General features: G+C 40.2%; 1 protein-coding gene across 4 annotated transcripts; it reads left to right on the forward strand.

Moving 5' to 3' along the window:
* Window positions 1–6: 6 nt before the first annotated feature.
* On the forward strand, window positions 7–12557 carry PTHLH (parathyroid hormone like hormone). 4 transcript variants are annotated; one of them, XM_010716289.3, is made up of 4 exons: window positions 7–101; window positions 2284–2405; window positions 7791–8213; window positions 12054–12557. In XM_010716289.3, the coding sequence occupies exons 2-4, from the start codon at window positions 2302–2304 to the stop codon at window positions 12061–12063; spliced, it is 537 nt and encodes a 178-aa protein (XP_010714591.1). In that variant the 5' UTR covers window positions 7–101; window positions 2284–2301; the 3' UTR covers window positions 12064–12557. The 4 variants fall into 4 exon arrangements, with proteins under 4 accessions (XP_010714591.1, XP_003202600.1, XP_010714599.1 ...); XM_003202552.4 differs by lacking the exon at window positions 7–101 and adding an exon at window positions 227–1219; XM_010716297.3 differs by lacking the exon at window positions 7–101 and adding an exon at window positions 1229–1794.
* The last annotated feature ends 1460 nt before the right edge of the window (window positions 12558–14017 follow it).

Raw genomic sequence — 14017 nt, forward strand, 5'->3', positions numbered from 1 at the left:
TTAGGATAGAACATAGCTTTGGAAGCAGTTGCTGAGAAGATTAACCACTGTTGGCCAAGGTGATCTCTGAGAGGCACAGAGGGCTGTAACTCAAGGAAAAGGTGAAGTAATAAATTTTGAAGAAACTTTAGCATTCCAGTTTTATAAAGACTATTTGTTTTTCCAGAATCTGTAAGGGTTGCCTTTTTTTTTTTTCTTTCTTTCTTTCCTTCTTTCTTTCTTTCTTTCTTTTTCTTTTTCAATTTCTGGGGGAAAGAAAATTCTAAAAATATCTGATGGACATTTTACTATTAATGCAATAGACCTATGAGAACGTGGGGGGGCTGTTCTCAAGGAATTTCACAATTATTTTTAATTAGTCAAAATGACAGTATAATTCAAAGAAGCTTATTGCCCGTACTTTTATAGCCTACCAGGTGTTCAGGGAATTTAATGTTTTCAGCATGATTTCTGTTTCAGCTCTTATGTTTTTGGTTTTATTTGCTGGCATGCTGTGAATTTTGGCGAAGGTGGTGGGGGTTTTATTGTGGCAGCAAGCAAATGCGAAATAACCTGCAGGTATAAAAATGGTCCGCTTGCACACAAAATCTCCCAGAAAGCATCCCTGACTGTGGGCAGAGGATGAGCAGAAACTACCACCCGGCACACCTCAGCGTTTTGTTGCGGCTTGTGAGGGCTCAGGGGAAGCTTTTGCTGTAAATCGAGCTCTCGGGGGGAAAAGAGGAATGGGATACCGCCGCGGTTCCGCGGCTTTCTCATTGCTTCAGCAAGGCCAGGGGCAGTTTCTTTCTCATGCAGGCTGAAGAAAAGGGATGATTGTGGTAACTCTGGTTTTACCTAAACGTTTTCCAGAGATGGAAAACTGGGTGTCGAGACGCGGGGTTGTCCCAAGGGATACGGGATAGACCGAGTCTCGAGGGGAGTCCGGGCTTGCCCCGCTCGCATTGACTCTTCCACCCTGCAGAGCGACTTAACCCAGGGTCTGAATCTCTCTGGCGGGAGCCACTTCCACACGGGGAGAAATTGAAGGCGAAAGGGAGAGGAGGAGAAAACTTTCCACTAACTTACTTTTTTGGCCAAGAGCGCTTGTGTTCGTAGACACCGAGTCCTTCCCCCAGCCCTCCCCCCCCAGCCCTCCCCCTCCCCGCCTTTACTAGCGTACAATTAACATCATTAGGAATCAGCCCTCCAGCTAATAGAGGAACTGCGACGAACAACGGTAGGTGTGAGAAAGGAAAGGTGGCGAGGATCCTAGACTGGGTTTTGGGGCTTGAGCTGGAAGTTGCCCCTCGGATGGAGGATCCGTGTTGCGGCAGGGGAGGTGCTGACCTGAGGGTAAACACCAAGTGGGGAAAAGAAAGGGAGAGAGGAAAAAGCTCGGCTGCAGAAGATGCGGATTGCTTGGCCGGAGCGCTCAGGGTCTGTTGCGTGCCTGTGTTGTCGGGTGTTTCCCTTTCTCCGCTCCCTTTTGATCCCAGTCCCGGGAAGTGCTGCTTTCCAGCCTCCCTTTTGGCTGCGAATACGTACAGGGCTCCGCACATGTTCCTCGGGCGCCATCTCTTTGCAAAGTCCGCCGTGCTCCCGCAGCTCTCCCGCGGGCTGCCCCGGGCCGTGTGAGCATCGCGGCCTCCAACCTGCGGGGCTTGGCATGCCTACCAACCCCCGGGCGGCACTGCGCTGCCCCGCTTCAGACATGGAACTGCTGGGCAGAACTCTTTACTTTCTTCGGGGCGTTCGTCACAGTGAGAACGCAACTTCTCAGGAACAGAGAGTGTGAATCTAACTTCCGCAGAGGTATACTTAGAGAAGTGATTTTCTGCCCGCCTGGACCTGTATGAGCGTATGTTTACAATAGGAGCTGTGATGACTTTTGGAAATCTTTCCTTATCGGAAAAGAGGGCTTCTCTTGTAACATAAAGCCTTGGGACAGCCGCTTTCCAGCTTAGAATTGAACACTGCTCGGGGAGACGAGCTCTTGAACACGATTCAAATACGAGCTAGACTTTTTTTAAACTAGTGTTAAGGGAGATCTTGCCTCCGGGCGGCCAAAGACAGAGAGAGGGAGGAGGGACGGACGGAGGGAGGGAGGAAGCGAGCGAGCGGCAGACAGCAAGGAAAGGCGAGAGCCGGAGCAAAGTTTGGAAGAAGTGAGCTGTTGCGGAGAGTTCCAAAAGTTTGTTTATCCTTCCCAGCTTGCGAGCTGGCAGAACTGACAGCAAGGGACTGCCTGGGGACGGAGCCCGCGCATGTGTCGCTCAGGACTGACCCCTCCTTTCCTTGCAGGTTTAAGCCCCGGAGGATATGATGTTCACGAAACTCTTTCAGCAGTGGAGTTTCGCGGTGTTTCTGCTGAGTTATTCTGTGCCCTCCTACGGAAGATCGGTAGAGGGGATCAGCCGCAGACTGTGAGTTACCTGAATTTCTTTCGGTCAGGATGTGGGTGAGGAGGGCCCGGGACCCCGGGGGGTGCTGAGGGGAGTCCTGGCAAGCATGGCTGTGGGCTGCCTGCCTCAGTTTGCTCTGGGCTCGGTTTGGGCTGAGACAATGGCAAGGGACGTTCGGGGAAGTTGCTATGCTGACAGAGCACTGGGAAGGCAATACTGGCACAGAGGGGTTCCGACCTGCGGGGAGCAGCGTGCAGCTGCACGCTTGTCGGAGGTGAGCTATTGCCGGTGCACCTCTTTGCACTTCTGAGGGGAGTAGTACGTTTCATCGGGCTGTTGCCGGTTTTGCAGGTAGTACGAAATGCCATGTACTTCAGTGCTGGCACAGAACCAGTATCGATAAGGGCAGTGAAAGTGCACATCAGTTACAGCCATAGTGAAACTGGGGAACTGAACGCTATTTGGACTGGTACTTCAGCCTACTTATTTATTTATTTTTCAAAGAGAGTCCAGCATATGACTTAGAAGCAAAAGCATATTTCTGACAAATTATAATGTAACTTAAGAGATTCTCTTCAGGAAACGATCCTTTTGCTCCTTCCAAAATAATCATCATGGCTCATGCTAATATAACCTAAGCAAAATACAGAAAAGCTGATGCAGGAGCAGTTGTCTCACATGTGTATTTCACTGGCTCTTATTGGACTTGCATCAGATTTTCTAAAGTAGAAACACTTTAGACTGACTGTGGAGGGCTATATTCTTACAGAATTCAGAAGGAAGTTGAGCTAGAGAAAGTGTGTTAGAAAATTCAGTTACAACATGTGGGGAAATATAACATAGCAAGCAAATTCACATGGGTTTCCTTGTAACTGTTTTGTTACATCCATAAGGACAAAATTTTCAAATATCACTCCTTCTCTTGTTTAAGTACCAAGAATATTCCCCAAGTGAAGTGACTTCAAACCTGAACTTTGGCACCAAGCAGACAGCTATTACGATTTCCTACAAGCAAATTTCTACAGCAAATCGTGTAGAACATCATGTTGCTGCTAGTGCTACAATGTGTTCTACTAAACCTGTCAGTGCTTAGCTGTTTTCTATTCCTGAAAGCTACTGTTGAGCTATTTCTTTTCATGTAAGAGCATAATCTTTGACCCAGAGGGTCAAATCTTCAGCTTCATATATAAAATCCTAAAATAATTGAAGTGCATTAAAATGCTGTATTTCCTATGCTGAGAAACTCTGAACTGGATATAAGCCAAATTTGTAAAAAATAAAAATAATTTTTAAAATTGCTAAGAAATAATCTTTCTCTTCTTGAGAGAGGTTAGCATTGTTCTAACATTTGTTTATAGAAGTCAGGATTAGAGGTCTTCCCAACAACCAAATTCCATCCTGGCTGCAGGAGAAAAAAGTGGAAATTAAACACTTGAAACATTACTCAGCCACCTCTTTGCAGTGGTATGTAAAACATACACAAGAAACCAGATAGTTGTTAGTTAGTGGCATTCACATTGTTTTGTTTGTGGGTACAGCACAAACACAGACACCACACTCAAACATGTGTCCTGTTTTAATATCACCACAAACCATTCCTAGAGTTAATGGTTAATAACTCACATAAGTCTATATATATATGTGTGTGTGTATGTGTATGTATACAGATAGATATAATATATAAGTTTGTTTTCATTAAAATGCTTAACCCATGACAACCCAACAAGTAGTGAATGAAAATACTAAAGCATGTTCTCATAGCCACGCAAAAATAGTCAAAATGAAAAAGGTTTGGTTCTCTAGGCCTTGCTAAGGCAAATCTCTCAAGGAAAGCCATATCAAATTGTTCCAAGAAAAGATTGCCAGGCTTATTTGTTATGGAAATATTTTAGTTACTACAGAACTTCTGAGAAACCCAATAATGTCTCAAAGTGAAATTCTATATTTTTATCAGCATGCCCAAATGCTGCAGCACCATGTCCCCAAACCTGTTGGAAATATTTTTCATAACTCTGAGATAGGGAGTGAAAGCTGCTGAACCATTGGAGCCTGTGGCAAGGGCACTGTCTTGCAAAACCCAGACAGTGAGTTGACTGAATCCTTTCCAGTTATTTTGCTGATCAGAATTAATGTGAATAGTCAAGGATAATAACAGTTAAATAAGAGCAACTCTGACATAGCAAGTTGTTGCTTGAAAAGTGTTTCTTCTTGGTGACTCCAGTTACTTAGTGGAAAACAAAAAATAAGAAAAATGTGCCTGAAAAAAACAGCTTATCTGAAAGTACATGCTTAAAGTCAGAATGACTTTCTAATATTTCCCCCACAAGACATCAGGTCTCATATGCACACAGTGTACTTGGGTACAGTGATTAATCTGGGCACTCTGCTTAAATACAAACCATCACCATCCTCTCAAAAGCACCTACCATGAGTTAGTTTAGTATTTACTGTACTTGGTTTGGTGTCAGAATCTTTTTCCTTGAATGATAGATGCTCTTATAGAAGGATGAAAGGAACCTCCAGTGGGTCATCTTAACCCTAACAATCCAATATTTTTTACATATTGTCCCCGACAAGTGAACGTAATCATTTCAGTTTCCATTACGTTCCTGCTTGGTGTGTGGGGGTGAGATACTGTTGATATCTGCAGTATGAAGTACTTCTTACATCAGCCTTGGACAAGTATTTTTCCCTGATTTTATAAACAAAAGAGTTCAAGTAATTGAGTAGAAGGAGATAGAAGGTCAAGGAGATATATATCTGCCATATCTTCTTTGTTTAGGGATATTTTGATCTAGAGCATAAGAAGGAAATTGGTAGGCAAAATGTAATCCTTTAGCCTGGCTGAGTAATAAAAGTCATGTGAAATGCAACACTGTGTAATGTTATTCAATTATCTGGAATAGCAGATCATTATTTGCGGACAGACTTGATGCTAAATATCATACAGACATTTAAACAGAAACCCACCCCGTTTGGCACACTAACCCTTCACATATCAGTCTTTGAATTATTTTGGAAATGCCTACTTGCACAATATGCAGATTGTATAATGCTCTTTGTCTGTCTTTTGTGATCCGGAACTAAATATTTAGGCTTCAGCTCTGTAAAATGGAAAAGCTTTTCAATTGAGAGTACTTTAATAACAGGCTTTAGAGATTCAGAATTTTGTCACAGAGGGTAAATTGACCAAATAACCTTTAGAGGATCAGGGTGGCTTTAGGCTGTCCGTGATAAATAGTGAGACGCGCTATTTTAGTCTCAGTAAATCATGAAGATTTTGCATGTTTTTACAGACTCAAAGAGGAGAAGGAGAGCATTTTCCATGCAAAAATTCTGGGAAAATAAATTACTGAAGCTAGGACAGTAATGTGCACCACCATGGACAGCCTGACAAAGAGCTGAGAAATAGTATTCAGAGGAGACTAAGGTGCTAGTTTTAGCAGTGCACTTGCAGATCAGATTGACTTTAATGGGAAGATTGTTAGAGATGGCTATTGGAGAGTTGAACTGGTCAGAGAAAACTATCTTGGGAGAGATCTTGGGCTTATATTAGTGGTCACAGCTGTACTGAAGAGAATAAAACTATATGGGTTCAGCTTAGTGTTATTGTATTGCATTTTTGCTTAGAAGCATTGAGTTGAAGGACATAAAACAGTTGCCCTAAGGCCTGAAGTCATCTGATGTTCATCTGATCTGGAGACACTTAAAGCATCACAGACAATTTTTGGCTAAATGTATGCTCACAAACTTGAGTACATAGGCCTGATTTTGAGCAAGTATCCTGGTTGCATCATTTCATGAGAAAACAGTCATCTGTCAGTAGAATGGGAGAAGTGCTTGAATTTTATGTGGAGTAATGGAGATGCAATATCACTTGAACTAATCAGTTGCACCTGATACTAACAAAATTGCAAATTTACAAAGATAAATAGTGAAAGGGATGCTCTTACACCCATGCTACATGAAGTTACCAAATTCAGATAGCTCTACTGTTGGTCAAATCACAAATCTAAAGGGACTCTGCAAGATAAATTACAGAACAGTTCCAATCATTTAGCACACTATCATTGTCCACCACATTTTGAAATCTTGCAGGATAATTAGAGATGGGAAGGAAGGAATGCTCACTGACATTTGTGTGTTCCTCCCATTTTACCAGAGCTCAGAAACAGCTATGTATCCAGCTAGCTGACCAAATGATTACATGACAGGCAAGGCAATGAATTCATTTTCTTTGGCCAGTAAGAATCCAATCACATACAGTACCCTGATACAAGATGAGAGGATACGTAGCCAGTTTCAGTACATTGAATTAGGACAATTGGAAGGATAAACTGTATTATAGTGTTCATGAGAACATGACTAAAATCCCAGCCTGCACTCTTTCTGTGATTCACAGTGCAGCTGTGCATCTAACCCACATCAAGAAAAAAAGACTCCATTTTTCACAGTTATTTATTATCCAGGTGCCACTTATATCTTCTTTCATCAGACATTTCATGCCTTGTCTGCCAATAAGAAATCTCTGAAAGACAGATTTATAACCATCTCCTAATTCCTCAAAATCTAGAAAGAGATCAGTGAACTAAAATATCATGAACTTTGAAAGAATACCAGAGAACTACTGAAACTAAGATGCTCTGGAGAGTTAATGTAAAACTTTGCAAAGACAAGAAGTCTGTCCCGTAAAGTTCACATCTTAATGGAATGCCATAAAGGCATCTAAAACTGTAATTAGACATAAGTGACCAAGTTGTAAAATCAACATGAGCGGCAGATACTCATCACCGCTGTTGAGCAAGCTGCCTCTCTGGATAGCTCATTATGGACTGAAGTGCTTATGTTTCAGGCACCCAAATCCGAACATTTTTCCATTACATTCCTACAATAGTACTTATTTAAATTTAGAACTGAAATACGATTTCATGTATTTATTTATATTTACTAAGTATGTGACTGTGCAGAAGAAAATTATTAGAATGATGTTGTATAAATACAGCTTCTGGCTTCAGAACTTGTTATTCCCTCTTATTTGGCTGCTGCACTCCATTACCTGATGCTGCAGTTTTCCTACTTCTGGAAACTACCTTCTTGGTTTTACTGCCTTGAGTGTGATATATTAAGAATTTAAAAGCTTTCCTAGAACAGAGTAGTGAGTAATCCAACCCGAGATCCAGTGATGTGTGGTCAGTCAGCTGAAAATTACTACTAGTTTAGGTCTTTCCTTTCTCTGTAGGGAGCAGCTACTTTGAGAATCAGGATTTGCTCCAGCAGTGTGATTTCACTGGATGTCTCCAGCTCTGAGATCTGGTGCCCAATCTCTACTAGAGGAGAGAGGATTGCTGCCAAGCATTTGGCAGTCACCAAATCATAAATGCCTCTTCTGTTCCTCTCTTTCTTCAGCAAACGGGCTGTATCAGAGCACCAGCTACTGCATGACAAGGGCAAATCAATCCAAGACTTACGAAGAAGGATATTCCTTCAAAATTTAATTGAAGGTGTCAACACTGCAGAAATCCGTGCAACTTCAGAGGTCTCACCTAATCCTAAGCCTGCTACCAACACAAAGAACTACCCTGTCCGATTTGGCAGTGAAGATGAGGGCAGATACCTAACTCAGGAGACAAACAAATCACAGACCTATAAAGAACAGCCCCTGAAGGTATCAGGGAAGAAAAAGAAAGCGAAGCCTGGAAAACGTAAGGAACAAGAGAAGAAAAAGAGGCGAGCTCGCTCAGCTTGGCTAAATTCTGGCATATATGGAAGCAACGTAACTGAGAGCCCAGTCTTGGACAACTCCATTACTACACATAATCATATTTTAAGGTAATTCTGCTATATCTTTTCCACACACATATCATACATTTACTGAAATTCTTACCCTTCTGTGTGTGAGGTCAAGACATTATTTGAATTTGGAGTAGTAGCACATCTTTATGGCCATAGGTGCGCAATGGGTTTTTCAGCTATGCATTGTGTCAAGGTAAGTAACCCTTTCCACTTCCCACTGTCAAATCTGCACCAGAAAGTAAGTATTTTACCTCTGGTGACAGAGTCACTATCATAGTAGTGTATACTCCATGAAGGCTTCCTTTCTGATTGCAAAAAATTCTAGTAAACTGCTTATTGTCAAAACGAGCTTCTAGAAACTGTGTAGCAATAACAGTTATTTCTGCTGAAAGAAAGCACATCAAATTCATTAAAACTTCCTAATGTCTCTCACTTTATATCTCAGGCCATCACAGACTGAAAACTGAGTTTTAATTAAGGCTCTGCATTTATAAAACGGCCAAATTTTCTTTCTTTTCTCTCAACATCTTCCCTCTCTTGTAACTTTCCTATCCCTACCTTATAGTTTGTCATTTTGCTACTTAATCTTAGAAGAGAAAATGGAAAAATCCTCATGCTAATATCTGCAAACATAAGATTTTCCACACAATTAGAATTTTTTAATTCAGTTCCATACTTCTACTAGCTTGTGAAACAATTATACGGCTGCTGAAAAATATTGAGCTTTACTTTTGGAAGTAGATGTGCTTTCCTTGTGTATGACAATGAAGGGTTTTCAGGGCAGAGGTGTACTGAAGTTTCAAGTAGAGATGCGCTGAGTGACTCATCCTCTTGCAGTTATCTCAGTTTGAATGGAAGTCTGTACACTTGTGGACAAGGCCAAGTAATCCTCTCCTCAGTTATCCTCAAATGTTTTCATTCTCAACAGCAAAGAAAACTCACCCTTGTGTCTCCTCTCCTGCTTTGGCACAATGAGACACAACAGAAATATCGCTTGATCACAGTATGTCCCTTAGAAAGAGATGCCAGCTGTGAGACTTACTAAAATTCAGACTTTTGTTTGAATTCAGAGGGTGCTGTTTGCAGCATACTCTATTGTCTCAACTTCTGTTGGCATCTACACAAGTTACTGCTGTCCAAGGCTAGCCATTCAGCCTGGCCACAAACCAGTTAGTGTGGCTATAGTAGTCATTAGTGATGTAAGAGAAGATGGGTTTGACACAGTCACCTAGGAAAGGCACGTTCTGGTACTCCTGTCAGAAGATGTCTGAACTTTCAATAGGTCTTAAGGAACTGCAGTTGCAGAAGTGTATGCAAAATATAGAGATTATGAATGTAGGGAAAAAATCCATGGGCAATTTGACTATTTATTTGTGTATATAACCACAAGGAGCTGTAAAAGAATGGCAGATACAAGCCTGAATTTAGACAGTAGTCTGAATTCAGTCTTCCTGTTTCAGTCATGATTGAATAACTGAATGCATTAAGCTTTACCTTGGAATCCTGACCTTATCTTTTTGATACTGTTGCCCAAGATACCCAAGATTATGACATTGCAGAAACAAATTCCTTTAGAAATCTAGAGGCCTCTTTAGAGGCCCTATACTGTAGATATTTAATTAAAAAAAAATTAAAGAGAAATCCTGAAACAGGAAAATAATTTTCCTTCTTCACAAGGACAGAGTATATTATGTTGGTTCTGCCCAGCTAAAGTAGGAATCTACCATTATCCCTGAAGCTGACAGAAGATTTGAGCTTTAAATGAATGCAAGACCTAACTCCGTCTTTACTTCAGATAGAGGGAGACAGGTTCAGTGCAGTTTTCTGTGCTGTTACTGGCAATTTAGATGGAGGGATGACTGAGTTTTGGTGAAGTTGATTCCTCAGCCATGCTGAACTAAATCAGGAACTTCTCCTCTATTTGCTGGTGCTGTACAAGGAAGGATTATGTGGACGATATCCAAATACTACATTGGTAGAAACTGCTTTTGTAGCATGCTTAAGACTAGTTTCAGCTCAGCAGGAGCATAACTTCCTTACAATGAAGAAATGAAGAAATACTGCACAGTGCAGTAGCCTGTTTTTTCCCTGTACATCTTATTCCTTCCTGCTAAACAGGCTGAATTAAAATCCTCACGCCAACTCTTTGCCCCATCTCAGTTCCAAAATTTTGAGTTTAGATCAGAAAAAAGACCAAAACTTTGAATTTCTACAAAAACTATCTCATAAAAATAGACAATCAGAGGCAAAATCACAGAAAAAATCTTACAAGTAGTCATTAGTACAAAGTTCATTGTTGAGCTGTGGTTTAGCTTAAACTCTATAATAAAGACCAGAATACAAGCCAGAGTGAAAATGTTACCCTCTTAAAAATGGCCCTGTGTAGTGCAGACACAAAATATACAGTCATGCTGTATGAACAGTGCTATTGTTATGCTCCAGACTGAATACACCCTAATATTACCCTAGTTAATTATTGAGGAGCTTCATGCTAGTAATTCCATTCCAGGCACTTAAAAATTCTTTCTCATGAACATTTTAGCTCTATTCCCATTCCAATTCAATTAAACTATTATTACCTAATTTCCTAAGAAACTTTTCAAATGAGCAGACTTCCTTGTGTTAAATGTAGTTTCCCTTGCAATGTGAACATAAAAATATCCCCTTAAACTCTCAAGGATTTGCTGCTTTGTGTGCGTCTCACACCCACACACGTCTGCCATGTGGAACGCTACCCACAGCTTCAGTGATCCATCCAGAAGCAGAGCGAATCACACTCTGTCCTATAGCTCTGCATTCCACTCTATAGCTGTTTCCCAGGGAACCAAGGTGCATTACAGAAATGTGCTGTTCACAGCAGCAGAAGGGAAAAAAAGCCCAACCCTTCAGCGTTTCCTGCAGCACTGAAATAATGTAGAGCAAGTACTACGTGCGCCAGATAGAAGCAGGCTCTGCTTTTGTTCTCCCATGCTCACAAGGAAAGGAGTATTACAGAAAGAACTCACACCAGCCCACCAGCATCCGTTAGAAAGCTCTCAAATCTTAGGCTTGTATACAGCTGACACTGAAATTTTCGTCTTTGTCTGAGTGCAACAGGAGTCATGGCCTAACATGGGATACTCATTTTCTTTCCAGTCCTAGATGTTTGGCTCACAAAGGGAGAATTTCAGGAATAAAGTCTCTTCTTTTATTAAACTCCTTAAAGAGACATGCTGTAAAGGATCTTTTCACTTCAAGACCTAAACTGACTTCAATAAAGTAGAATTCATGGTTGCGACAGTTCAGAAATACACAGTTCCACAATGAACAGATCCCTGTCTATCTGGTGGTCTCACCGTGAGAAAGAGAGACTGAATAATCCTGTGGGACAATTCTAACCATAAGCCAGCTAATGCCCAAACTGCTTACACACGAGGGATGTGATTGCCAGAATGTTCAAAAGGAAATTTATTTTTCTTATCTTCAAATAAAATTTCTCATTTCTCCAACTATACACCCTTGACATATTTATTATAGACTGATATGTTTTTTCTACCTGTTGCACTCAGGAATGTTATTCTGGAAGGCCCTACAGAAAACCAAAGTTCTTTCCTATTTGTCTGAGAATACAGCATAGCAGAGTCAATGGTCTAAGCTAATAAACTACGGGTCTTCATACTGTCAGCTGAGATATACTGAAAGAAGTAGATTTTGAAAACATGTCTAATACTGTAGTGCACCTGCACCTTTAAACAGCTCTTATTAGTGCAAATGCTTATTAGCAAGGTGCACTCACCATAGTCTGTGTAACTCTTGTTATTAATATTGGGTCTATATATTTAAAGTGAAAAATTAATGTTTGTTTGTTTGTTTTTTCCTATTTTTTTTTCTCTGCAGGAGGTGCTGATATTTTCAGCAAGACATCTTTGGAAGACATATTGCAGTATTCTGTAATAGTGAACATAGAACATATGGGAAGTATTAAAATATTTATTACCTGTAAATATTGTAAATGCTCAGAATAAAACCTTTTTGTTCCATTGCTCTCCAAAACTGCACATTTGGTTATTGTGAATTTCCCTTTTTTTTTTTTTAATATTTTTATTGGCTAAGGCTAAGACAGTTATTATTGTCACATTTACCCTAATTTATTTTGTTGATTGGTGTATTTATTTTGTGAACGTATCTTGGTGCTGCTGACTTTCTCTATTTTTTGTAACATAATGCACTTTAGATATATATTGAGAACTGGTATTAAATGTTCCTGTTTTGTGGTTGACTTCAATGAATGCCTACATGAAATTTTTCAAACTGATTTTCCTTTGTGCATGTATAATAGCAGTATTTTAAAATTTGTAAAGAATGTTTAATAAAATATAATCTAAACAAATCATGACTCAGAAAGAAAATGTGTCCTTGAGGAATTTCAAGACCAGAAACACCATTTTTTTCCTTAGTACATTTGAAAATTGTTTTAGATTTATGGTGTTTTCACTGGTTCAAGCTCCCACGTTTTCACATTAGCTTTCACTTAAAAATCACACCAAACTTATTTTGTTCCAGTGCTGTGTTTCAAGTCAGTTCAATAGTTGAATGACATAATTCCTAATATTTCTATCTCCCAGTATTGTAAATGCTAAGACATGCTGCTTTACAAGTAAGAAGACATAAAAAGCAGCTCAATGGGATGAACCAATTATTGCAAATGTGGAGGATGCTTGCACCTCATACCCCCCTGTGTTGTCTGAATGAGACAGATGGCACCCTCAGCTCTTGCCAACTTTACCCAAAGGTGAAAATGTCTGCCACAGGAGTAGATTCACAGGTCTGCAGTTAGGAGTTACACTATCTTAACATTATAATAATAATAAATAAAAAGGAAAAAAAACCACCAAAAACCACTAACAATGTAACAGCCAATCAACACCTCCACCAACAAAAACAAAAAGCAAATAAAAAGCATTTTCTGGGTGAATGTATTTTGGTGCTCCAAAAGTAATGACTCCCATTTATTTCTGTGGTAACTGCCGTGGATACAAAGACCACAAAACACTATTTGGTAGAGAAAACTTTTAGCTACAAAACACTATTTTTCAACATAGTCATCACCATTAGCTGTACGTTTTCACCAGCTTTGAACAACAGTCTGCATGCTGTATATGTCAAAATCTGCACCAGTAGAGGTAACACACTGTTTTGCAGTGTTTCAGCACCCACTGCCTCACTGTACCAACATCCACTGTTTGGTCTCCATAAACATCCAGCAAGCATCAATCGATGAAATTTTTTCCACATGGAGAAATTCAATTTCATACTTTTACTTCAGACACAATTCCGTGTCACGCCAATTTGTCAGTCCAGCCCTCTGCTGACATACATTGAATGGCAACAAAATATAATGGAATATCGTTGTTAAGGTTAAGCCTCTGCTGCCATACCACTAACATCTGCCTCTGACATTATGGGCCAACACAATAAAATAGGAAGCATTACTTTTGGAGCATCCCTTGTATAAAGAGAAAAAATATATATTGGAACATGCAGTAGGTGACACAGCAATCTGTGCTGTTATATTGCTGAAATATTTTCCCCTCTCCCACCACAAAGATAATTCAATGGCTGTGTTTCTGAAAAATATCTGCACTAATTTTATTTTTCTCTTGAACCCATATATAATGGCAGTTAAGGGGGAGACAGTCTTCATTACTGAAGAAAACAGCAGAAAAATTATGATCTTGAATTGTTTTTTTATAATTGAACATTTGAGTCCTGCTTCCTATCCCTTTTTCTACCACCCACATGTTAATCACAACAGCTGCTGTGGGGGCCACCTGAATAAAGGAGATTGTTTCATGAAGATA

This window comes from Meleagris gallopavo, chromosome 1 (assembly GCF_000146605.3).
Source record: "Meleagris gallopavo isolate NT-WF06-2002-E0010 breed Aviagen turkey brand Nicholas breeding stock chromosome 1, Turkey_5.1, whole genome shotgun sequence".
NCBI classification, from domain to species: Eukaryota; Metazoa; Chordata; class Aves; order Galliformes; family Phasianidae; genus Meleagris; species Meleagris gallopavo.